Source organism: Thermobia domestica, chromosome 15 (genome assembly GCF_964235325.1).
Source record: "Thermobia domestica chromosome 15, izTheDome1.hap1.1, whole genome shotgun sequence".
NCBI classification, from domain to species: domain Eukaryota; kingdom Metazoa; phylum Arthropoda; class Insecta; order Zygentoma; family Lepismatidae; genus Thermobia; species Thermobia domestica.
Window position 1 is genome coordinate 2449350 of NC_137468.1, and position 27318 is coordinate 2476667.

Below are 27318 nucleotides of genomic sequence, written 5' to 3' on the forward strand. Positions count from 1 at the left end.
GTTAAACCTCTTCCAGATGCTGGTGTATTTCAGCCACGGTTACATGTTTCGCCTACAGAACTCGAATAATTGATCGGGCTTCTTCGCGAGACCAGTTTTCAAATTGAGTCGCCTTTTGTGTTTACCTACAAATAGCGCCGTTGCCGTAAGTGGCTGAAACACTGCACAATTGCCAACTACATGTAGTAAAATTATCGCACACTCTTCATTCCTGTATAACATACAACACTCCAGAAATACCGGCCTTGTAACCTTAGTTTATGATCATCCCTCGTATTTTTAATGTAGTTTCAGTAATTTTCTCTCTTTTATTTGGTTTTCATCCTAGGTCTATTTATTTGTAATATACAAAAAAGTTTATCCGTTTTTAATATGTTATGTCTATATGGCAAATATTTTCTTTGGTGCAAAACATGCAATAGAGAACTTATAAATTAATATGAAGATTTAAATATGTTTAGCAGTTTGCTACACAAAATTCAAAGTCTAGTAACATAAATGCTGCAAATAGGACAATAAACGTAAGCTGAATCTATCAAAGATCTGAAGTATGAATTGGTCAGTTCAATCAAGTCATCTTTTGTTCATTTTGAAACATTTTTCTATTTGAATCTGCTTTCAAAACTTAAAACATTTATGTCTACATATTGTAAATAACTCTTATCATGTAAAAAAAAAAAAAAAAAAAAAAAAAAAAAAAAAAGTTAACCTTTCCTTATAGCTACTTAAGAATACCAATTTTATATCGCTTTCTCTCACAACTTATGGTAATGGGACACGATCCCCTTGTTTTTTAAACGCCCCAATTGCCAATTCAGTATTTCTATGGAAAGACACTAAATATAACTTACATTTTGAGTGTAAAATTTGCGAAGCTAGTGAAACATTTCATTTAACTCCCAAAATTCACTCGAGGATTTACAGGAAACTATCTCACCCAACCGCGTAGAATTATAATCTAAATAGTCTATTATTATTATTATTTGAGCTTTATCAGTTGAAGAATTGATAAGAAATCCATCAATAAGGCAATATTTTTATTACGATAACTTATCAACAATGTTAAGGTATCTATCAACTCACTAACTCATGATTAATATTATGTGATTTTTTTTCTACAAACACATTAGGCCATTTAATAAATAATTATAAAGAATAATCTATATCAGAGAATTCTAACTTCCAGTATTCGTATATTTAAGAGTATTTGGAAAGTAATTAGGCCTGTTGCTGAAAAGACACCTTATCTTTGTTTACAGCGTAAACAATTTATAATTATAACAATAGATTTCGGGACTGAATACAGAATGAATAAGCCAAATATAATCAGAATTAAAACTAGTGGTGGGCACAAAAACCGGTTTTTCGGTTTTTAGAAAATCTGAAACCGGTTTCGGTTTTCTTCAAAACCGGTTCGGTTTTCTCCGAAACCGGTTCGGTTTTCCACCTCATCCGGTTTCGGTTTTCTTCAAAACCGATTCCGGTATTTTCCAAAATTTGTTCTATTTCTGACCAGAATGGTGTTTCGTTGTTCTCCGGAAACCGAATCCATTCCCACAGAAATAGTTTTGTGTTTTCGAAAAATTTTCACGGAAACCAGTTTCGGTGAAAACCGAACTGGTTTTGGAGAAAACCGAAATTTCGGTTTTTCGGGTTTCGGTTTTTATAGAAACCGGATTTCGGTTTTTATAAAAACCGGTTTTGCCCATCCCTAATTAAAATAGCTCATTACTGGCTTGTGTACTTTTTCACACTCGACCTTAGTCATAGGAACTAAATACAACTTTTCTGATTGGTTGCAGTTTGTGATTGTCTAAACCTTCTGGTGTATGTATTGTGTATTATAGTAATAGAAGAAAATTGTCACTTTGTGTGTTGATAAAAACAAAAATATAATTATGTTTGGGTTACATTTCGTAAGAACATGAGGCATATATTTTTTCAAGCACTAATCTAGAAATAAATATATGCATTTTGGTCATAAGGAAGCAGGTGAGATTGGAAGTTGGACCAACCGTGTGTGACGTAATGTCACGTGGTATTATCATGGGGGGTAAAGGTGGATCAAAACGAGCCCTGCGGAACTTCTAAGCCCCTTCGCTCGCTGCCCCTCGCTCAGCTATGTTTAGTGACTTAATTAAATCACTTTTTATGCATTATGTATTACGTAGAAGAGCAAATGAGTACTATTTTTATCTTATTTTAGTGATAACAGCGTAATGAAAATTTTAAAAAAATAAAAATAACTTTCATTGGGCTGGGTATATGCCCATGCTTACAGTGATTACCATTATTAACCCGTTGCATTAGCAACCTCGGCCACGAAAATCGACAGCAGCAGGCGTTTGATTTCTGCTATATGTACGCTACGTGGGAGAAACGGATAACTTCAACCAATCGGGACCGCGTATTTAGCTCCTAGGACTAGAGTCGAGCGTGATTTAAAAATATACTACTGGCTTTCATCTAATCTCAAACACAATTCCGTTTCCCATTCTTAGAGGACTAGCTCAGGAGAGTAATGCTCGCGGAAGTAGAAACGAGAAACACAGTTCTGATTGGTTGGCGTTATCCACTTCATGCCACGTTGCATTAAAATAGCAGAAATCAAACGCATGCTGCTGTCAGTCTTCGTGGCCGAGTGGGCTAGCGCTATGTGCTAATAACAACAGTGTTCTTTTGGCGTGAGTTCAAACCCGGCCCGAAGAAAGTTTTTTTTTACATTTTTCTTACATTTTTAAGAAAATAATACTCAAAAAAGTGATTTATTTACTTTTGTGCAGATAAGTAGTAGTAGTAGTATTCCCCTTGTACTCCATGATATAGGGCTCGATTTGTTCCTCTTGCACTCCATGATATAAATTTTGTGACCAACTTAAAACAACTGGCTAGGATAGCGCGTAAAACAGCTGGCTAGAGTAGCGCGTGGAAAAACGTACTTCGAGGAGTATTACTCTCCCGAGCGGGTCGTATTCTTAGACATTCATTCACTACAGAGTTGCCAACCTTAGAGAACAAAATTATTGCTTTTCGTCTTTAAAATTATCATATATTTACAAAAAAATATCGTATATTCGTTATGCTCTAATAATGGTAGAAACATGTGTAATACTACTAATAATAGCAATAATATATAATAAACTTATGTAGTAACCTTCAATTTCAAACTCTAAATCGGCGTCACTGTTCCCACCATTTTTAATCCTTATTAACACTCTTCTGAACAACAACAGTATTTCCATCCCCTCGTAAACGTAATCGAGTTTAAAGAACAGATGCAATGTTGTCATATACAATTCTCAAATCGTTATTAATTTGTTTTAGCGAGAATGACTGTTAGAAACCTCAGTGTGTATATTTTATAATTATTTACTGCATATCTACACAATAAAAAATGGTTGTGTTAATTTAACTCAATTTTAACACAGGGCAGTGGTTCCAGCGTGACTACCACTATGCGGTGTTAATTCAACACAGACCTCGCGGTGTTGGCGTTTAACACAAGGGTGTGTTACGTTTTTAACATACAAGCGGTGTTGAGCGGTGTTAAATTTGGATCTGTGTTAGTATTTTCGGTGTTGATTCGGCACCATGTCAGAGTCGGTAGTGTGGGGAAGTATTGAGTGTTACTCGTAGCGGTGTTGCACCAACACGAAAAAGTAACACAGTGTGTACTGTGTTAATTACATTGTGTTGATATCACACTATATCAAGTACCAATATAACAGTCTCTGTGTTATTTCAACATCATTTTCTTATTTCAACACACAATCTGTATCATAATTCAAGGTCAAAGCCGTATAAAGCCGTAACACCGTTTTGTTGTTAATTCAACACTCCCTGTGTTAAAATTCAAGGTCAGACCACCAGATTAACACCGTCTTTGGTGTTAGTTCGATTCCACATCTGTCTTAGTACGACACCTATTTCGGTGTTGAAATTACTCCGTATGCAGTGTTCATGTGCTGGAAAAGCTTGTGATGTGCACGCTTACGCTTACCGAGGATTCTAATTTTAAAATAAGAATAGTAAACTACAGAACACTAACATGAATTATTTAGAAATTTTTTTGCCGTCCTCCACAACATTTATTGTGAAGTATTTCTTGATTATGCAAAACACAACCTTCATCAACATCTTGTTCAAGAATGATAGGAAACTCTTACCTGTATCCTTATAATATGTTTGCCTCATAATCGTGTTTCTACTTCTTTTCCGCCATGTTTGAAACACAGTCCCCGATGTTGACTTGAGAGCTTTAGTGCAGTGTAGAAGTGACACAGTAATATATGGTGTTGTTTCTTGCTGTTGACATATTTCTTCAGAAACATTATGTAAAGCAATTCAAAACACATCGCACGGTTTGCATGTTGGAATTTTGCGAATACCTGGGTTTGTTTAAGTATTTCTTTCTACTATGTTTGTCTGTAGCTTCAGTACTAAGCGTTTGTAATTAGATGCCCAACATATTTGGCAATCACGCAGAAAACAACACCGAAGATTCTACATTTGTGTTAATTTAGCACACAGGCTGTGTGTCATTTCAACTACTGGTATTTGACACACAACTCCAAATGGAGAATAAGTTGTTCTAACCACCTGTTTGTGTTATATTTTAACACAATCGTGTTAACACATAGGCATTTTGTTGAAATAACTCAACGATTTTTTACAGTGTATAATTTATTTACACATTCAAAAACTGCATACAATTGTGCATTCTAAAATTATCGTATATTCACCTATTATCGCAAGAGCGTTATCGTATATAGTATTAAGATTAAATTATCGTATATGACGATAAATTATCGTATGATTAGCAAGCCTGATTCAATATAAATTGTGGTAGAAGAAAAAAGAATCACACCCTGAGTGATGCCAACCCTTAACACTACAAAATCCCATCTCAAGAGACAAAAGATCCCATCTTGCATCTGAATTTCTCACATAATAATAATAATAATAATAATAATAATAATAATAATAATAATAATAATAATAATAATAATAATAATAATAATAATAATAATAATATAGAAATGAAACTTAAGTATGACATGTGTTACTTTTTCAGTTTCAGGGTGATTATCAATAAATTTTGGTCTTCTTCGTATATAGAATAGTTCGTGAATAAATATTTTCGTTAGTTGAAGGCAAGATATATTGTTGTCAGAAATGCCGTAACTCCATGACAATCTTCTATTATCACCTTATACTGACACGAGAGGGTCCCACAAGTTGTCACTAAAATCTTATTGCCACGTAACACATCTGATAAACCATCATGAGAAATGAACATGAGCAAAATTTAAGATTCTATGAACCAGAAAGATAGGAGCTACGGGGATTCAAAATTTGAATATCCAAAGAATATATATCATGAAGTAATGTACGTTTAAAGTAAATATCTTAAAAACCATTAAAGCAATCAAAACAAAAGTTGCACAATTTAATGAGAACAAAATGCCCTATCGAAAACTATAAATTGCTAGTGTTGCCATAGCTGAAGCAGTGTTGCCAACTCAGCATAAAATATGTTATTTTAAATAGCATCATATACAAGTGTGCACAGATTTAAAATGCACTATTATCACTAAACATAACAGTGAAGTGTAGTGATACAGTGTCGCACGCTATTGGAGCTACATGTGCTGAAAATGTAAAATGGAGAAGTGGGAACAAAGGGTAATAAAAGAATGCATTAGAAGCAAGTGAGGATTTTGCATTTTACTTCTGTTGCCCCGATAAATAAGCAGACAACTCGCGAAAACAAAGTGATACACGCGAGGAAAGAAACACGTATTTTCTAATTCTGTAAACTGATTCTCGAGGTTATCTTATCAATATTTGGAAGAGTGCTATCTTGGTTTGTGTATTTCGTATTAAGTAACATGTTCTTTTACTTCCTCTCCTACATACCATACGATTATGTTTGTGCACCGTAATATTACCATGTTCACATTGGAAATATAATTAGTTTATTACTAACTCATTTCGTTTTTAGTCGGACCGGATAGCGGTGTTGTTTAGAAGGCTAGACGTATTAGGCATCGCGGGTTCCAATCCCGCCTCGGACACGTTTTTGTAGTACTTTTCATCTTACATTTCATTGTTATCTTTCTTTTTCATAGTGATTCGGATTCCATTTTGCACTGCTATAGGTCTATAGCTTCGAAGCTGACGCAGGACGTAAAAATTGAATCATCGATTTCGTTTTTTCAAATGCATCAATATTTTGTGTAACGTGGGTTCCTATCACCACGGCATGGCGCGTCCTCAGGTTGCGGATCGAGGAGAAGGCCTCTAGATATAGAGGTTAGCTGCGAATATACTGAATAAGCAGTCGCAGACAGACGACTAGGAGTGGTCCTCCAGCTTGGAGGTTTGGGTAAGGCTAACACCCTCATCCTGTAAAAAAAAGGTACTTGTTCAGAAACATTCACAAAAGCCTCGGACAAGGACTGATAACTTGGCACGACCTCAGCAAAAGAAAATGGACATGAGATTTGGAACATGGAGTATTAGAAGTCTTTATAGGGCAGGCGCGTTAAAATCTGTTACGAGTGAGTTAGAGAAATACAGGATGGACCTAGTAGGAGTTCAGGAAGTTAGGTGGGGAGGAAATGGATCTGAGAATTCCGGAAATTTTACGTTCTTTTACGAGGAAGGAAATAAAAATCACCAGTTAGGAACAGGGTTTTTCGTTCACAAACGAATATTACCAGCAATTAAACGGGTTGAATTTGTTACTGACAGACTTTCTTTTATTACTCTCAAGGGACGGTGGTGTGATGTTATTGTTTTAAATGTACATGCTCCAACTGAAGATAAGGGTGACGATATAAAAGATAGTTTTTACGAAGAAGTGGAACGGATATTTGACCAACTCTCGTGATACCATATGAAGATTCTATTAGGGGATTTCAATGCGAAGGTAGAACGAGAGGATATTTTCAAACCGATTATAGGGAACGAAAGTTTGCATAAGGAAAGTAATGACAACATGTTAGACTCGTGAACTTTGCAACATCCAAAAACCTAATCGTGAAGAGTACAAAATTCCCACATCGCGACGTTCATAAATACACTTGGACATCACCAGACGGAAAAACACATAATCAAATTGATCACGTTTTAGTAGATAGAAGAAGGCAATCTAGCATAATTGACGTCCGGTCGTTTAGAGGGGCTGATTGTGACACTGATCACTACCTGGTAGTAGCGATAATACGGGAGAGATTATCGTTCAATAAAGGTAATACCCAATGTCCGAAAACGGGGAGATTTAATTTAAAGAAATTAGAAGAGAGCCAGGTAAGAGAGGAATACCAGATTGAAGTTTCAAATAGATTCTCGGTTTTAGAAGACTTGGAGTGCACTAGTGTTGAGGATACTTCGATTGAAATTAGAGATAGCATTAAAAGTTCAGCAATAGAAAAATTGGGACATGCGGAAATACGTAGGAACAAACCATGGTTCGACCAAGAATGTATTTAACTAACAGAGAAGAGAAAACAGGCAAAATTACGGTGGCTACAAAATCCGAATGAAATAACTACACAAAATTTCGCAGATATCAGGCGGGAAACTTCCAAAACTTTTAGAACAAAGAAACGGGATTTTTTGAAAGCTAAAATTAAGGAACTTGAAGATAATAGTAAAAATAAAAATATTCGGGACATGTATAAGGGGATCAGCGAATTTAAGAAAGGCTATCAGCCTCGTGCTTATATATTAAAGAAAGCTGACGGAACAGTTCTCACTGATACGGATAGCCTCTTAAATAGATGGAAAGATTTCTTTGACGATTTGCTGAACACGCAGCCAAAAACTAATGTGCGTGGAGAAAAGGAGATACACACCGCAGAACCGTATATTCCAGAACCCAATCGAATAGAAGTAAAAGCCGCTATAAAGAAATTAAAGAAACACAAATCTCCGGGTGTGGATGAAATTCCGGCTGAGTTAATTTTAGCTGGAGGCGAAAAATTGTGGAACAAGATACACAAACTCATTCTCCTTATCTGGAACAAGGAAGAATTGCCACAAGAGTGGAAAGAATCAACCATTGTTCCAATTCACAAGAAAGGCGACAAAAGTGACTGTAATAATTATCGAGGCATTTCTCTTCTGTCAACATCCTATAAAATCCTTTCAAATATTCTATTAGCAAGATTGACCCCATACGCAGATGAAATTATTGGAGATTATCAGTGCGGATTTAGACGAAATCGATCAACTATCGACCAAATATTTACCAGTCGCCAAATACTCGAAAAGAAGTGGGAATACAATACCCCGGTACATCAACTATTTATTGATTTTAGAAAGGCTTACGACTCGGTTAGGAGAGAAACATTATACAACGTTCTTACAGAACTTGGGATACCGAGAAAGCTAATTAGATTAATTAAGATATATTTAAGTAAATCCCAAAGTAAAGTCCGGGTAGGAAATTTTTTTTCCACGAGCTTTCACGTCAAAAATGGCCTGAAACAAGGAGATGCGTTGTCGCCATTATTATTTAACTTTGTTCTGGAATACGCCATAAGGAAAATCAAAGATAGCAACCAGGGCCTAGAGTTGAACGGTATTCACCAGGTTATGGCATATGCTGATGATGTAAATTTAATAGGGGATGATAGGAGAACAGTAGAAATAAATGCAGAGATCTTATTAAATGCTTGCAGGGACATGGATTTAGAAGTAAATGCAGAGAAAACTAAATACATGGAAGTGCGTCGAGACCGTAATACGGCAAATTGTGGAGGCGTTAAAATATTAAATAATACTTTTGATAAAGTGGATACTTTCAAATATTTAGGATCAATATTAACAGACGAAAATCATATTCACGAAAAAATTAAATGTCGACTGAAAGCAGGGAATTCGTGTTACTATTCGGTTCAAAATCTTTTGTCGTCGCGAATTCTGTCGAAGAATTTGAAGCTTAAAATATATAAAACGATAATCATGCCTGTTGTTTTGTATTTCTGCGAAACATGGTCACTTACTCTGAGGGAAGAACATAGATTGAAAGTATTTGAGAACAAGATCCTGAGACGAATATTCGGACCCAAGAGGAACGGGAATGGGGAATGGCGGAAACTTCATAACGAGGAACTACATAATTTATACGGTTTACCCAACATTGTTAGGGTCGTCAAGTCTAGGAGGCTTAGGTGGGCAGGTCATGTAGCTAGAATGGAAGGAAGTAGAAACGCTTTCAAAGTCTTGACTGGAAGACCCATAGGAAAACGACCATTAGGAAGACCTAGGCGCAGATGGGAGGATAATATTAAGATGGATCTCGCAGAGATAGGAATACAAAGTAGAAACTGGATGCAATTAGCTAAGGATAGAAGTCAGTGGAGAGCTTTTGTGAACGCGGCGTTGAACCTCCGGGTTCCATAGGCCATAGAGTTAGTTAGTTAGTTAGTTCAATATTTTGTGACATTGCTGACATTTTGCTATGTTATACTATCTGTGTTTTGCATTTGAACTAAATTCATAGTATGAGACCAGATTCCCTTTATTACCATCTGTTGCCACATATCAGACTTTTCCATTCTACATTTTCAGCATACGTAGCTCCAATAGTGTGCAACACTGTACCACTATACTTCACTGTTATGTTCAGTGATAATAGTGCATTTTAAGTCTGTGCACACTTGTATATAGTGCTATTTATAATAAAATATTGTCATGCTGAGTTGGCAACACTGCTTCGCCTATGGCAACAATGTTTATAGTTTTCGATAGGGCATTTTGTTCTTATTATATTGTGCAACTTTTGTTTTATTGCTTTAACGGTTTTCAAGATATTTACTTTAAACGTATATAATTCCATGATAGGATATAATTCTTTTGATATTCAAATTTTGAAGTCATGTAGCTTCTATCCTTCTGGTCCATAGCACCTTAAATTTTGCTCATTTTCATTTCTCATGATGCTCTATCAGATGTGCTTTGTGGCAATCAGATCTTAGCGACAACTTGTGGGACCCTCCCCTGTGAGCAGAATGATGTGTTTGAAAATAATATTTTCTCTTTTTATATTTTGCTTTCTTTCTTTCATTCGTTCATTGTTTTGTTTTCTTCTTTCTTCAAATAGACTTGCCTGAAATGAATCCACTTAAAACACTTTTAGTCAGAGTGTAGTGAGTTGTGAATCATAAACTGTAATAGGTGACATTGGTCTTAGGTTAGTGAGAAGCAGGTCAAAGCATCATCATAAGACATACATCCAGTGAATCATGGCGGGTGACCAGTGATAATAACGGTAGCAGAACATATAAATGTAAATATTTTCTACTTGTTTCGTTTCCCCAACCAAAACAGACTTTTCAGAAGAAAGGGAATAACACTCTGAAGGCGAAGTCGAAAGAGGTCGCCTATTAAAAACAATTTTAAACTCGGTACGGAAAGCAATTTTGCGAGAAAATCGAAAAACGGTAATTTGGTGTTTTTCGAGAAAAGAATCGAAATAGATTTCCTCAGAAAATGGGTTATGGTCCCGGAACTGGAATTGATATTGAAGTGCAAGCGGGGAAGTACAGAGAGAAAAAGAGATATTCCCTAAAGTTATCATTTCTGATAGTTGCTTAACATCATTTAGAAGTTCTAGTAATCTAGAGCTACTTATGTTCGGAAATGATGATGTCAAAATGTATTTCGGTTTTCTTCCATGATTAAAACGTTTATTTAAGTTCGGGAACCTGAACACAAAACATTATAGGTTACGTTACCATTAACAATCCTAGTTGTGGGTCATTAAGTTATCGTTCATCTACGCCATGTTTGATACATATAGGGAAGAAATCTTTTAGAAGTCATAACATAAGAAATAAAACCTTATGCTACTAAGAGAGTGCTACTATTTAGAATAGAACATAAGAAACAGAACCTTATGCTAAGAGAGTGCTACTATTTAGAGTAGAACATAAGAAACAGAACCTCATGCTACTAAGAGAGTGCTACTATTTAGAATACAACATAAGAAACAGAACCTTATGCTACTAAGAGAGTGCTACTATTTAGAATACAACATAAGAAACAGAACCTTATGCTACTAAGAGAGTGCTACTATTTAGAATAGAACATAAGAAACAGAACCTTATGCTACTAAGAGAGTGCTACTATTTAGAATACTACATGTCGCCAAAATATCTAAGAGATAAATAAAAGGAAGTAAGAAAATAACACATAATTACGTACAAATTTTTATTGAGATTACTATGAAAAACATTACTAAAATAGATTATTATTAGTATTATTATTTTTGTAGAAGTAACTGCTAGTTAAGGCATTCTCCAGAATAGGCCATCTTTACATCTGAAATGAAAAAAAAAAAAATCAAGATGTTTAAGACGTTATATATAAGTACATATTCTGTTATTTGAATTTAAACAACTTAATAGTTTCACATTGTACTGTTATGCACCGAAGTTAAGGCAGACTGTAACTATGATAATGAATAAGATGATGGAATCAATGAAGTAGGAGGAAACGGGAGAATCCCGAGAAAATCCACGCATATGGTGTTATTCTCCACGAAACACACTTGGCGCGAGCTGGGATCCAATTAGAGATTGCAGGATATGAAAGACAACTAGGAACAGCGAAGTGAGGAAATCCATCATCCATCGTAATACGCTCTTGCTGATTGTTCGGATCTGACGCCACAAAGTTTGGTTACAGAAGTTTAGCGTCCATTTTCATCAGAGGCAGTGGCATATTTAGGGGAGCTATCGGACTCACAGCCCCTTCCCCCTGAAATAAATTTGTTAATTTTTCGCATTCCACGTACAACAATAGTACTTCTTACCATTTCTAAGAATTTCATTAACTTTCCATTTTCTTAAGTTCTTCGTTCAGAAATACTACCGTATTTGTCAAATTTCATTTCACGTAAGAACTGGGTTCCTTTTTTCTATGTTTCGTCCATTGCACTCTTCTGTTTCTTTTTCTTAATTGCTATTTTCTTTCGTTTCTCCTATCATACTTTCCACCGTTGTTAGTTATGATTCAAGTCGGCCGTCGTCAATAACATCAAAACTAAGAGGAGCTGATAAGTGAAACTAGTGTTCCACACCAATTTGCAAGGATATCAACATAATAATACTTTATTTATTATAGCAAAGGAATATCTACATTATAGCAAAGGAATTAAAGAAAATCAAGAGGGGGGATAAGTAGGCCGGGAAATCAGAAGAGCTATAGCAATGGGAACCAAGGGATTTACAAAGTCCCCTAATTGGGCAGAAAGAAACCTAAGCTGAAAGAAAAACTGACATTGCTTCTTGGTATTTTTATGATATTTTTCAAAGAAAAATGTGATGGTTTTCTACAACATCACGAATCTTCGTTAGAGTCGGAAAGTAATATTAGAGCACAGCTTGTAGCACACTGTCATATACAACTTCAACCACTAATTATGACTACGAAAAATTGAGTTTTCTCTTTTTACTTGTACGTCAATCATGTTGCTGTATATTCTTCGCGTCTGTTTCAATTCCTACTGCTTGTAGATCAAAAGATCGCCTACTTTCCATTTAAAGGAAGGCAGTTAATCACAGCAGGTACGAGATAAAACAGAAACAATTAATAACAAGTATAATCGTGTTTGTTACAAAGAGAGATCACCGCAGATGGAGATCTTGTGCTACTCCTCCTGTCTTTTCCATCCTATCCTCCCTGTTACCTACCTCCACGGGCACAGTTGGACTTCGATAACTTGTGCAAGTCTAAAAGCATAACGTTTTCCTTCGAAAGATATTTAGTAACGGAATATTAGGTTCCTAATGCACAATTCCGTTTCATTCTTCGTTCACAGCAGCGATCCTTAGATCTTAGATAGATAATTACTTTGTTTGTAGGTCTCTTTGCAAGTACAGGGTAACAGTAACTAGCTTATATGACGTCAGAGATGCTCCTTTGTGGTTACGAGGCAAATGTAAACACTATCTATGCGTTTGGTATTGAGTATAATCAAAAAATCCCGAATAGTGGTTCGAATTACATCTTAAGTTTCTCAATTTCTATATGTATATTCAGGGACGCTTGCAGGACATTTTGCAAAGGAGGGAAGGGGAAGACCGACATACATAGACAGTCGCAAATACACATACTTTGGTGCACGCGCACACATAACATATCACATAAAGAACAGTTCTTTGCGCGTATATCCTTATTAACTACAATAAGTAAAGCATAGAACTAATAGTATTTAATAGTGTATCGTGACGATGTTAGTCCCTCAGCTTTTCGTAGGCCACTAGACAGATTTTGATGAGTTTTGATACCTAGCTTAGAATTTTATCGCGTTAGTTTTGTTAAAATGCTTATCATAACACAGAAGGGAACCAACTTAGAAAAATGATACTTGGTACATATATTTTTCATTCAAAATATAGGACCCGTGTTGTAGCGTTTTTTAACGTTTTGAAGGCTGGCAACAGAACCATTTTCTGTGTGTATAAAATTAATGTAACGGTATTTGTCTCCCATGTCCTCCAAGCTACGCTGATTTTGATTACTTTTGGCACATGAGTGTATCTTCCACTACTTTATGTTCTAACACTTATTCGGGAAGAGGATGAAGGATGAGGAGTGTAACACTTAAAAATATGTGCTAACACCTCCTGGACCACGGCACCGATTTTGATCATTTTTGGAGCATGAGTGGACCCTGGTCTAACTTGGGTTTAATACATTTTCGGCAAGGGGAGGAGAAGACGTGAGGGAGTGACATAAAAATAACCCAAACCGACCAATATTAGTGCCCAATCCATTATTTTTGTAGTTACTCAGATTAGTAACGTCCTTCAAGTCCAAATTGAATCCCAGGATTGGGCTTGGGCAGAGCCATAGCTAGAGATTTTGGCACCCGAGGCGAAGTAAAATTCGGCGCCCCTTACACTCACCTTACCAAGTTTTTTTTTTTTTTTTTTTTTTTTTTTTTTTTTTTTTTTTTGCATATATAAGAGAAGCAGTTTTTGTTGTTATGGTATGCTGAATTTTTATCTAGATGCTTGGGCAGACCATTACAATAGCCAAAAGCGATAATTATGTATTCTTTTACAAATAAGAGCTGCTTTCAAGAGGTTTATTTTGGACGTTTTGTTAAATTTGATAAAACTACCTTTAGTTGTATACAAATCCACTTGGAGAACAGTCATGGAAATTTACAACTACTTACAACGTTTTATCCTATCTAAAGAAATGAAATTTTAATATATTAGAAACTATGTGCTTTTAAAATGTTCAAAATGGGTGACAGCATTAATTTCCAATTATAAATTTCTGTAATTTTATTATGTATGTGACCACACAAATAGTATTTTAATTTCGATGCTTTTATAGTAAAAATATTTTGTGAAATGTAACGGAAATTCAGAAGGAGCCTTCTTCGCGAATTTCTCAAAGCTTTCATTCTCACCGTCATAATTAATTCGTTTGGGTAGAAAAGCGTGATTATCTAAGAAAACTCATCACCATCAAAGCGCCGAACGTATATTTCAGAATTTGATCGTTTTGGATTTTGAAAACGCCCTAGTAGACTAAAAGCCATTACTCGGCACCTTGTATTTCATATCGTCATTAACAAATCATAAGGTAATAAGTAAAAACTCGTGACTCCTATGGAAAAGTTGTGTTGCGAGCGGAGAAGAGCAAGAAAACTTTTAACAAATCTATTTCTTTCCAAACCGATAACAATATTGATTTAATAGGGTGCCAATATGTTTTCGGGCCGACGTGTCTTTTACTCATTTCCAACACTTTTTCTTTCTTCTTGCTCTCGCGGCACCCTCTTGCTATCAGCGCCCGCGGCAATGGTCCCCCTCGACCCCGTTCTAGCTACGGCTCACGGCTTGGGTAGGAAGAGGATGACATGTAAAAGTAGTAGAAAACGTTCGATATTAGTGTCCAATCCATTAGATGAATAGTGATACTGCCGATGGATGCTGATTAAGTCAAAATTAATCCCCCCATGTGTATCGTAAGGATAGGATATGGTTCAGACACTTTATATAAATATATTCTTCACTTGCCAAGAACCGGCATTTCAGCTACTATAAATATATAGTACTAATGAAGGTGAGTAAGTAGGTAATTTGCTTATAAGATTACTAAAGTCTTGATATGCCTATGTACTTCCAAGTACTGAACACCTTTGGAAAATCCTCGAGAGGCAGCTGCCCCCTCCGCTTTTATTCCTCTGCGAACGGCTATATGTATATCATTTTTCTTTACCTATCTTATTTTATTAAGTTCAACTTATACAAGGTGTTTCAAAACAACAACGACAACGTTTGGGAGGCGATTCCTGACACGAAGATAAGACAAAAAGTATAGACCAACCTGGGTGCACAATGCTTCCTTTCGGAGTTATAGGCTGCCGACAACATGAATAGAAAAATGAACTGTAAAGGTTCATAGCTCCAACGTAGTCGGGTCAAGGCTTGACTTAGGAACTAGTATGTGCCCTATCCAAATATCCTTTTTCAGAACCCTGCGGTACACATGCAACAATTTTTATACAGGGAATTTGGCTATAGCTATATAACTTGAAGTACTCCCCAACTACCTCTATAAAAATTGTTGCGGAAGTACTCAAAATTCTGAAACTTAGATATTTGGATAGGGCACATACTAGTTCCTAAGAGAAGTCTTGCCCAGGCTACCGTAGGTTGCATAGTATTGGAGCTATGGATCTTTAAGGTTAATTTCTTTTATGTTTACGGCAGCCTAGAACTCCGAAAGGAATTTGTGCACGCAGGTTGGTTTATACTTTTTGTCTTATCTTGATATCAGGAATCACTTCCCAAACGTTGTCGGTGTTATTTTGAAACACCCTGTATTTTTGCTGATTTAAAATAAATTGACCGCTTATAGATACCAAGTGGTGTAGCTCCAGAATTGAAATTTTTTAGGAGAGAACTTTGAACTTTGAACTCTCGTATAAATTGCATGAAGAGAATTCAGTTTCAGCATTTAGAAAATAAACTTCATAATCATGGTTTTCGTTGCAGCCATAAAACAAATATCAATTTTTCATGCGATATTGAACTTTAGCATTTCCTTCCGGAAAATTTCCATTTTGGAGATACATAACTTTACTTGGCATTCAAGTGGTCCATACTAGGGTAGAGAGATGTAAGCGATATTTACCTTGATCATGTCTCGCTGCACACCAAAATGCTTGAGGATTGATGTATGTCTTCCCTTCGATGGAACACACGGGCAACAGTCGCTGGTTTGAGGGCACACTGAAGCTGCGGCAAGGGTCGTCCATCTCAGTACAAGGTCCATCATGTGTCATGTGTAGGGCTAAATCATAAAAGAAATATTTCTATTATTTTCACTTTACAGACTAATATATATTTCTTTATATATATTATATACAGGATAATTAGAAATTAGTAGATCAGCCCACAGTATGTTTTATTTATTTGATAATTATTCTTTGTTTTTTTTTTAAATCGTATATTTTTCTTTATTTTAAGTTTGTTTTTAACATAAATAATGAAACGCAAGTTGTATTTTAAATGGTTTTCTTTCTGTCTATCAATATTTTGTACGTACCTAGCAGTTCCTTTCATATCAATAAAGAGGAATCAAATGCCCTTTATGAACAGAATATAAAGCAAATTTGTAAGCGGGTATAATATTACATAAGTACGCATTGCACTAATAGCAAAACAATGCTTAGGAATGACATTATGTTCTGTTAGTCACTTCGTCTGTACCATCACAAGAAGTTGTTTATCTGCAGTATCGTGCAGTGCAATGGGGCGAGTGGGGCTACGGTTACCGGAAACCGAAGTAATGGGCCGCAAAATTCGGGAAGAAAAATAAAAGAGGAGAAGGAAAGAAAAAAGAGGGGAAAATTACTTGCAATATTACTAGTATGTAGTTAAATCCTTTTCCTGCTTTAGAAAGTGGTCCTATAATGTTCTCATGTTAAGAAATTGCATGTGCACATATATAAAATGGAAGGAAAAAGTAATACAAAGTGCTCAAAATTAAGGAAAAGCAGGGTTTATTTTTGAAAATTTTCTTATGCTTCGCGCCAATCATAGTGGCTCTTCGCGGCTGGTCTGTTGACTCATTCCTATATACGGTAGAGACCTGCACGGGCCGAATGTTTCGGCCCGAGCCCAATCCAGCCCGAATGTACTTAGGCTCGGCCCGAAAAGTTTTGGAGATTTTCGGCCCGAACCCGGCCCGGCCCACAAAGTTTTTAAAAATTCTTGCCCCAAACCCGGCCCGGACCCGATAAATTTTCGAAGTTTCATTTTGTAACATTTTTTACGGGCACACTTCTTCAACGTTTGCCTTTATTCTAATTATCGTTTAACGAATGTCAATAATTATTAAAGAATTGCAATTAATCGGCCCCAGCCCGGCCCGACCTGAAGAGAAATCAGTGTCGGCCCGCCCAAGCCCGGCCCGGCCCAAAGAAATAAGAGTCGGCCCGCCCAAGCCCGGTTTGCGGGCCGGGCCGTGTTTCGGGCCTCGGGCCAGGTCCGGCCCGTGCAGGTCTCTAATATACGGGGACGCCGTCGTATACTCTCTTCCCGGGCGTTGATTTTCCGTGGCAGCACACTGTTAATTAGGGAGCTCTCGCAGCAGACGTTACTTATCTACTACTAAGCCATCGTACCTATACTACAATGAAATTTGTGTTATATCAGAAACGGGGGATTGAAGATTCTTTGTGCGTGATATTATGTAAACTCAGTAACATTTCTTCCTGTTAACACAACTACTTTTCGTGTTGTATAATTTGGAGTATTTATCAAACACTACGTAGCAGGGACATCTCGCTGCTGACACCTCTATTAAATCATACCCATCAAGCACTAACATCTTATGAAGGCTCGATATTTATGATTCATGTAGGTTTGGACATGAAGGTGATATCTCAGATAAAATAAATAATTTTTCAGCGAAATATAAAGGAAACAGATACATTGATTACTTATGATTATGAGAACTTCAAGGCCGAAGCTATTTGTCGTCGTCAAAATAAAGCCATTGGCCAGTATGTTCTATATTTACGAAAATAAAAATTATGAGAAAGCTGTTCAGCATAAATTCCATAAAACAACATCTAAAAATAAATAAAAATTAAAGCACAGGTCGCGAAAACCTAAAAGAATAAATAAATAAAAGATATATAATAAGAAAAACTAGCAAGGGAATAACAAGAGTGGCATATAACGAAGAAAAAACTTAAGAAAATCCCCAGAGAACTGTAACCGTTACACTCCCATGAATAAAAGTGAGGATACGGTCGCTAAAATGGCCGCACTTATCTAGAGTTTACCAAAACCAAAGATTTTCAGGGAGTCTGAAATGTTCTGTGAAGCCTCTGTGCATTGTATATACAAGAATGTCCCAAATACTTAGTGCGGCGATACAGTCTTGAGCAGTGGCGGCGGTTGGACGTCAGAAGTGGGGGGGCAAGACATGATCTGAACAATTGTATATCAATGTTAGATTTCCTAATTGTTTCTAACACTGTTTGATGAAAGGTTGTATAACTAATAGGATACTATGTTTTTTCACTTAAAATGCCATATATCGTATTTCTATTTTATTAAGTAAATTCATAAGAGCAATACAGGTAGGTACTAGTCCTTTATACTCTAAAACAACGAAAGTGTAAGAAGAGATTTGAGTTCTTGCTCATGAACATCTTAAAATTCTGTCTGGAAAATTGTGTGATCAGATTATCTAATAAATTTGCAAAGTAAATAAATAGAAGGGATAATATTAATCATAATAGTAATGAATAATGACGCTTGTTTTGCACAAGTTATATTGAAACTGGGAATTAATGAACAATTTATACTTTTAATTCTACACATGCCATTAAATGAATGTTTTTACTCTTAGAAAATGAAATACAGTAAGTACTGCAAGCATATGCTATGACATTTAAAGAAATATGCAATTGCAATATTAATTGCTTTGAATTACAATTAAAGCACAATTCCTGTAGCTTTCCTAACTCTATGAGAAGACAAATAACCAATACGTACTCACGCAACGGCAAATATCATATGGCACCATTTTTTCTATGATACATACAAAACCTTTACCAGGGTGTCCACATTCTGGAAAATAAGTGAAAGTCAGGGAAAGGTCAGGGAAGTAAAAATGTATCAGGTGAAGTCAGGAAAATGGCAGATTGGTCAGGGAAAGTGAGGAGAAAATCGATTTAGGTCCATTGTTCAATTATTGAATTTATGAAATATTGTTGATTTCTTTACTGTTACTGGATGCAAAATGTGGTGTTCTCAATGATGATATTGAGGGAGTCAGTGTTCTCTGATATAGTCGTTGAAACTAATTTTCTGCGAAAAGCACATCTAAATATATCCTGGCATATTTGCTCAAAAGGGTAGACGCTGTTCTAGAAGAATTGCATGGTGCCAGATGATAGCTGGACAAGTGGCTGAGAACGCGAAGAAACAGTATCTCCAACTCACAGTGAAAGCTCAGACTGAAGAATTTAAGGAACACTCGAATGAATTCATAGCCAATGATAGAGATGGTATTGGACTTGATGAGTTTTTTACTTAGTCTTAGAAAATGGGAAGAACTTCGTTGGCTTATGGTCAGTTATGAAATGTGTTTTATCTTCTTTCACAGAAACACATTTTTTGAAAGTGGTTTCACAATAAATAAACTTTTCATTGTTGACAAATTACAATAAGAATCTCTGGTGGCTCAACGGGTCATATATGATTCTGTGATGAGAATAGGTGGATCATCAGGATTAATAATTACAAGAGGTATGATAAATTCAGTGAGAAGTTCAATGAGACAATATCAGGTGTATTTGGAAAAGAAAAGAGAAATAAATGCTGGAGACGAGAAGAGGAGAGAGAAACGGACGATTTAGCAACAACTATAGAACTGGAGGAAGAAAAGAAAATTAACCTGCGAAGACAAGGATATTCAGATCAATGAGAAGGACACTATGCGAGAAAATATGAAAACAAATTTCTAAATTTGTTGCATTTAACAACTGCACCAGCAAAAGTGTGTGTTACATAATGTGTGTGTGTGTGTTTTTTTTTTTAATAATCAGTAAAATCATGTATGAACTGTTTATTACTATAGGCAATATTGTAATGCTATGTAATTGGTATTATAATGTGTAAGCATATAATCTGTAATTTTTTTCATATCTTAAGTACTTTGTATACTGCACACTTTTGTTTGTAACTTTACATTTTGTGTAATATGTTGGCCTAATCAATAACGGCCTATTTGTAATATGCTGGCCTCATCAATAACGGCCTAATGCACATATTGGTAAATTTACATTCCTTTGGAAAGAAAATTGAAAGAGAAAGAAACAGAAGTGGAATAAAACAAGGCCAACTATGGGGAGTGTGGAGGCTGGGGTTTCTTTCTTTATTCGATATTTTTAAGTTATTCAGAGGTCAGGGAAATCTGCAACTTTCGTCAGGGAAAAGTCAGAGATCTTTTCTCCAAATTGTATGGATACCCTGTTTACATTTCCAAATGAAATTATATAAATTAGGAAGTCACTTCAAAAAAGTGGGGGGGCAACTGCCCCCTCTTGCCCCCCCTAATCGCCGCCCATGGTCTTGAGTGACAATAAGGGCGGTTAACGCCACGCACTAAATAGGAATATCCAATAAGCATTATCACGCACTAATATTTACCAAGAGGTCGATAGTGTTCATGTTGATGGGATCGGGACTCATCATCACCAACTTCCTTAGCTTCGGTGCATAATCCTTTCCAGTCGAATTTAAAAAAAAATGGAAGGCCATATCGCAGGATGAAATAACACAGGGCTGCAAATGAAAATTATCTAAAACCTGTTTTCGTTTTGACAGGTGAATTTAATAGTTCTTGACTCGCTGATTCCGAAAATAAAATCCATTTTTTCTCATCACCCTAGGTTTTACCGCAAATTGACTTTAAAAATCCAACCCAATACCACAAATTTTATATGTATATATTATATGATACTAGCAGCGTTCACCCCGCTTCGCTGCGGTCACCCCGGAACGCAATAAACTTTGTTACTTAGATAATTTTTACTTTTTCGCTTTCAAGTGATATGATAAAAACCATAGAAGATTGCACTAATGTTAACATTATATCGCCTGTCATTTATGTTAACCCGCCCCGCTTCGCTGCGGTCACCCCAACCCGCCCCGCTTCGCTGCGGTCATCCCGGAACGCAATAAACTTTGTTACTTAGATAATTTTTACTTTTTCGCTTTCAAGTGATTTATAGCGCCTGTCAGTTATGTTAACCCGCCGAGTCACAGGGTCATGCGGGTTGCATATAAATACGTTTATTTTTATACCTATGATGAACTAATAACAAAGGATTTGTACGTATGGACACCTGAATGGTCAATTATCTCAAGACACTGGTAATTGAAAATTAAAGTGATATGATAAAAACCATCTAGGGTCCACATCCTAACAACCCCCCAAAAATGAAAGAAATCGGTTCAGCCGTATTAGCGTGATGAGCGGACAAAGGATTTTTTGTACGTATTGACACCTGATTGGTCAATTATCTCAAGACACTGGTAATTGAAAATTAAAGTGATATGATAAAAACCATCTAGGGTCCAAATCCTAACAACCCCCCAAAAATGAAAGAAATCGGTTCAGCCGTATTAGCGTGATGAGCGGACAAAGGATTTTGTGCGTTCTCTTTTATATATATAGATATGGGAACAGAAGTACGAATGAACTATTCAGATGTCTGCACTGAAATATTTATAAATTTATACGCAAATCTGAGCGAATATGAATACATTCACTTACAAATCTATTTTCATTCGTAGATAGATCTATATATGCACACACACACACACACACACAACCCTACATCTGATGAATATGTAAAAGAAACAAATGATCACACGCTTTTTTCTGAAGCTTTTCTGAGTTTTTTATGCTTTTCTTCTGCTGCTTGCCTGTTTATGCTCCAGCAATAGTCCGCCATCATGCTGACACTCCACCTACCCTGCTATCTATGCTCCATTTCTCTCATATCCTGGTATCCTGGTGAAATCTCTCACATTGCTCCTCACTTACTTGACCAAGAGTTTCTGGAATGTAATCCAGATATGAATGCAAGACATGTATCTTAACTCATGTCTCACCCAAGTTGAAATTTCAACATAGTTTCTACAATGTTCTTATAGTCTGGACTTCTGTAGTTACCGGGAAAATTCTGTTACACTTTTGAATGCCGCCCAGGCATCTCTCTAAGCTGGATTCATTGTTGCTTCAAACTCTGTTTTCTCATAAGTTTCATATGTTGGGACCAATAAACATGCCTTCTTTCACTTTTCTGTAGGTCAAGGATGGAAATTTATTAATATAGACTTGAAACATTGTTCCTGTTTGTCAAGTGCTTTCACAAATTGTTTAATGAGTTCCAACTTAATGTCAAGATGTGGAAATAATATTTTGTTCTAAATAACTAAACGTTCATGTGTGATATTTTTAGATCATGGATACCAGAGTACCCTTAATGGCCGTTCACTTCTTACTCAATGCTTACTTCTTGCCCTACTTCTCACACGCAAATGAAACATCGCACCTTCGTATATCCAGATTACTGTCATAGTAAAATGCTCATGCCCAAAATCTTGAAATGAACACACACTTCCCACTCATATTCTTGATATTTAATTTTCTTTAGAATTAATTTCATCGTTTCGTAAGTTTCTTTCATTGAAATCGAATGGACAATAGGTACAGATGGTACTTATTTCCATTGCGTAAAAGGACACATTTTAAACTTGTTTTGTTAAAATCAAGAAACAGTCTCCAGATAGTGGAAAGTACAGGAAAATTTAATTTACTATGCAAATCCAACACATCGCAATAGCACACAAGAGATTCTTGTTGTACGAAGTAGGGTGATGATTATCCTTCTTTCTCTGTACCAGGCAAATTTTCTTCCAAGCGCTGGAAGGTTCCTTTTGTGAAGCCTAGAACCAAGAACTTCTGCTACAGCTTTAAGTCCCGAACCAAATCATTAAGATCATTTTGTGAAAAAAAAAATGATTGACTAATTAGATGAATCACTATGCGGTTCAAAGTTGTCATCTTCTATGTCACTTTCCTGGCTTGGGGAACTAGAATCACTAATGCACTCTAGCAGGAATGAAGGTTTTGGGATAGGAATGACTGGATCATGACGCACAGGCCTTATAGCTGATTGAATATTTGGGTAAACTACCTTCTTCTTATTTCTTGTATTGAGGCCAACGATTTCACAACAGCAGAAGTAACAATTATCAGTATGATTCCTCAGTTCCCTACAAACTAGGAATTTCAAAGGACATAGACACCTGTTTTTCCTTATTCCAATTTCTCAAAGACTCAACACAAGAATGTCATACTTTATGTGAAGCCCATGGTTTCGATTGATCATAAATTTTTATATGAAAATAATCGTAATACGCTTTTTCAAGAATTTCCGTAAAGCATTGCCGTTGTCCCTTAGGAACAAATTCCCCGCAAATATACATAGGTAACAGCATAAATCCGGACTATTTTCACAACCACGACTTGCCATTTCTTCTTTGTCTACAGCACAGGATCACAGGAGAAGCAAATCCAACTAAAATCCTAATGGTACAGTCTGCAGCAAAACAACTTCAACATGAGCATGTAAGTTTATTGTTAAACGACGAAGTGTTTTGCTCCAAAATAAATGTGCACGGGAGGACGCCAAGGTTTTTCCTGGCGTGATTCGTGCCACTTAGACGTTATGTTGCTTCTCTGCGCTGTTAGGCGTAGTTTCACAATAAACTTACATGCTCATGTAGGTTTTTTGCTGCGGACTGTACAAAAATTAATTTGTTCATATATGAACTGAAAAATATCAATCTCTGACCTACTAAAGAATTTATACCAGAGACTGTCTCGGACATTGCTTTGTATATTACACAATTTAATATGTAAATAAAACTAAATGTTAATTGTATGGACTAAATTTATAACTAATTTTCTTTCCTCGTGCCTACATCAGTTGTATAATTGCTAACAGATGGACTGCTGCCATGTAGCGAGCTCTTGATGAACTACAGAGTAAGCAGGTAATAATAGGTTCGAGCGTAATTAGTGAATTACTAGTAATTCTAGGATGATAGCGAAAAAAACTAGTGCCAGATTCTGAATGAGCGACCTCAAGAACATGTAATCCACTCGAAATTTTCAAAACAAGAATACCCATGCGGACCAATGTAATCAATCCCTTTTTTAACAACGGAGTATAAAGCAAAATATTTGTACCCCGTTTTTCAGTCTGATATCAGAGCAAGATGTGATTAAAGGTAACTTACTTGGATCCTTAGAAGCAGCGCACAGCAAAGCCTCTAGACTCTGGTAGGTATTCCCGTCACTGCCACAGACAGGTCTTCTACGTCCTGGAGACGTGCTTTTGCATGGATCAACGTCCATAGATTTACTTGCGCAGGGACCCACTCTTAGCATTGACAAACCTAAAACCATAGAATAAAAACGAAATGAGTATAAGCTTACAAACAACGGCCACAAGTTTTTTTTTCTATTTCTATGTCCATTCCAATGGACATACAGTTTGTCGTGTTATTACTTATTCTGATAATGGAATCCTTTAATTGAGAACATTTAGTACCCTGTATACATACTAGATTGTACTATTTATAGCATGCGCGCCGAGTATGTGGGTGCTCCGGGGCTCCGGTACCCACACAAATAATCTTGTGGGTGCGGCGTACCCACAAGCTTTTAGTTTGGACCCGGGTTTGAACCTGTTTCTCTTGTGTTTACGTCAACCGTGTTACCGACTGAGCTAGGACATCCCCAACTTATCTATATAATACATGTACATTTTACTTTATCAGAGCACAGCCCTTTATGACAGTGTTCATAAAAGATTTATACTAAAAATAAATCAATCAAATATCGAGACTTCCCTGAAAACATACAGGCTAACACGTCCCGCTATTGATATGCACCCACATAAAATTTGGAAAGTTGGCACCGTTGATTTGTAGGATAATTTGCCAATTGATGATATTCTTTTGATTACTGATAATCAGAAATATTTTCATAGTTAAAATAAAATCAGGTTTCAAAAGTCTGAGACGTAAAAGCTTAGGATTTTTAAAAGAACTTCTAGTAAGTGCGAGGGTTGGTTGAGAGGTGAACGATTTCTAGCGATGTGAGAAGAGCGCAAAGAGCGACATCTACTGCCCTATCCCACCTCCACTTGTCACTATAAATAAGGTGGTTTGGGCTTGCAGAATTTTATTCACTCATTCTGTATGAGTAGCTTGAGGAATGGGAGTCTTAAGTGAACATGTTTTGTCAACGGGGCCAAATCAACGAACAGTGATTGAATTCTTAAGGGAAAAGAAACAGAATCCTTCTTAACTCCATCGTTATTTACAAGCTGTTTATGATTATTAAAGTTTGGACCAAAGTACGTTAAATAGATGGACAGTATGTCACGCCTGGAAAAAGGGAAGCGATCATTGATTTTAGATTTCACTTTCAGTTTAGCATCCAGTTGAGCATCAAGGCTAGATGACACGTAACATGGGATTGGAAGTATATGAGTTCCCGTCGGGGATTGAACCTGGATCTCCCACGCTGTATGTGACCATTGAGGTAACCCTGGGAGTTACAATGGTAACAGAAATATGTCGGGGTAGAACTGAAAATGAGCATTAGCTGGGGAGGAAATGGGAAACAAAAATATTAAAATCACTTCTATGTAAATATACATTGTTAAGAAGTATTAGAAATCGACAACTATTAATGATTTTGAAGTCCAATAAAAATAATTCAAGGAAAAAGAATCTTGGAAGTACTTAGCTAATTATTAGAAAAGAAGAGACAAATGTTATCATTACATTTGGTACCGAAACCCGGAAATTTGTGATAACTTCGAAATTAATAGTAGAAATTTCCAAAATATCACTGAGTAGACTTGCGAGATTTATTTATTTAATTATTTATTTATTTAACGATCACCAGATACTGCTCTAAGGCCATTTTATACTGAATATCTAACAACAACAATAACAATGAAAAGGATTTGGAAAGGTATCGGACAGGGCCTGTTTAGTGGGTACCATCCCGGCATTTGCCTGGGAGGACTGAGGAAAACCCTCGAAAACCCCAGTCAGGATGGTCGGCACCGGGGATCGAACCCACGACCTCCCGAATGCGAAGACTACACTCTACCACTTGAGCTACTTCGCTCGGTTTGTTAAAACCGGATCTATCATGACAGACTAGATAGATAGAATCGATAGTCTTGCATGTCAAACCTGATGTAAAACCTGCTCCTTTCGTTCATGGAAGAGATGATAAGAGAGTTCAAACGAATGTATAACAAAATGGAAAAATTACGTACTGAAATTACTGCAATATTAGGCAGACGGCTCACGAAAATATACAACCTATAACAGATATGTTCGAAGGATTTAGTACCAATAATGTGAACTAAGATTCTGGTTCCATCCCGGGTTTCGACGTCAAATAATAATAACAATTTTTAACTTATATAGTATTGCCTGATTCGTAAAATAAGTACTTACAAGGGTCTTCCCTTGAATTTTTTATTAGTGGTCTGCAAGACCATTTATAGTTCTAGATTTTCACATACTTTTTAAACAATGTATATTTCAAGGATCTTATAAAATAGAGGATCTGCCCTTACAACAAAATCTTGAAGCCATACGTCACAGTTTCGTCACCCCTACTCTGCCCACTGTGCCGAATAGGATCGCAACGTTTTGAGCCAACAATCATGGCGGAAACGAAAGTAACCAATCAGACGATGGTGGAAACGAGAGAAGCCAATCAGACGTGCCGATGCTCGGTTGTTTTTTGGCTTCATCGATTTAATATGATGACGATACATATGGGCAGATCCTCTATTTATAACATCCTTGGTATATTTATACAGATATGACTTCAGAATTAACTATTTTTTCTTTTCATCTAGTGCTGATCTTTAAGCATTTCTAGCCCGATCGTTGTAAAGTGATCGACCATTCTCTGTGAGTGAGGAGGATAAGTTGTGTGAGCTGGGTATATAAATCTGATCTTTTGTGGATAATAGGTAAGGTGATTTAGGAGTTTATGGAAATCAAGGGCACTCATAAGTGGAATGCAGTACTTGAAATATATCCATAAAGGTTCTTTCTTGGTGTAGAATACATCCTACCATACTCCTTTCTAGTATCTTCAAGTATTCCGTTAATACCAAGTTATTGATAGTCAAACACT

The 27318-nt window shown here is 36.3% G+C and overlaps 1 protein-coding gene across 1 annotated transcript in view; it reads right to left on the minus strand.

Moving 5' to 3' along the window:
• Positions 1–11212: 11212 nt before the first annotated feature.
• The window catches only part of LOC145671803 (serine protease inhibitor dipetalogastin-like), a 31903-nt gene continuing 15797 nt past the window's right edge, over positions 11213–27318 (minus strand). The window contains exons 4-6 of the mRNA XM_081741036.1: positions 24378–24536; positions 16174–16332; positions 11213–11334 (exon numbers count right to left, since the gene is read on the minus strand). Of these exons, the coding sequence (XP_081597162.1) occupies positions 11297–11334; positions 16174–16332; positions 24378–24536 (356 nt within the window). The 3' untranslated portion in view covers positions 11213–11296. The remainder of the gene's footprint in view (positions 11335–16173; positions 16333–24377; positions 24537–27318) is intronic.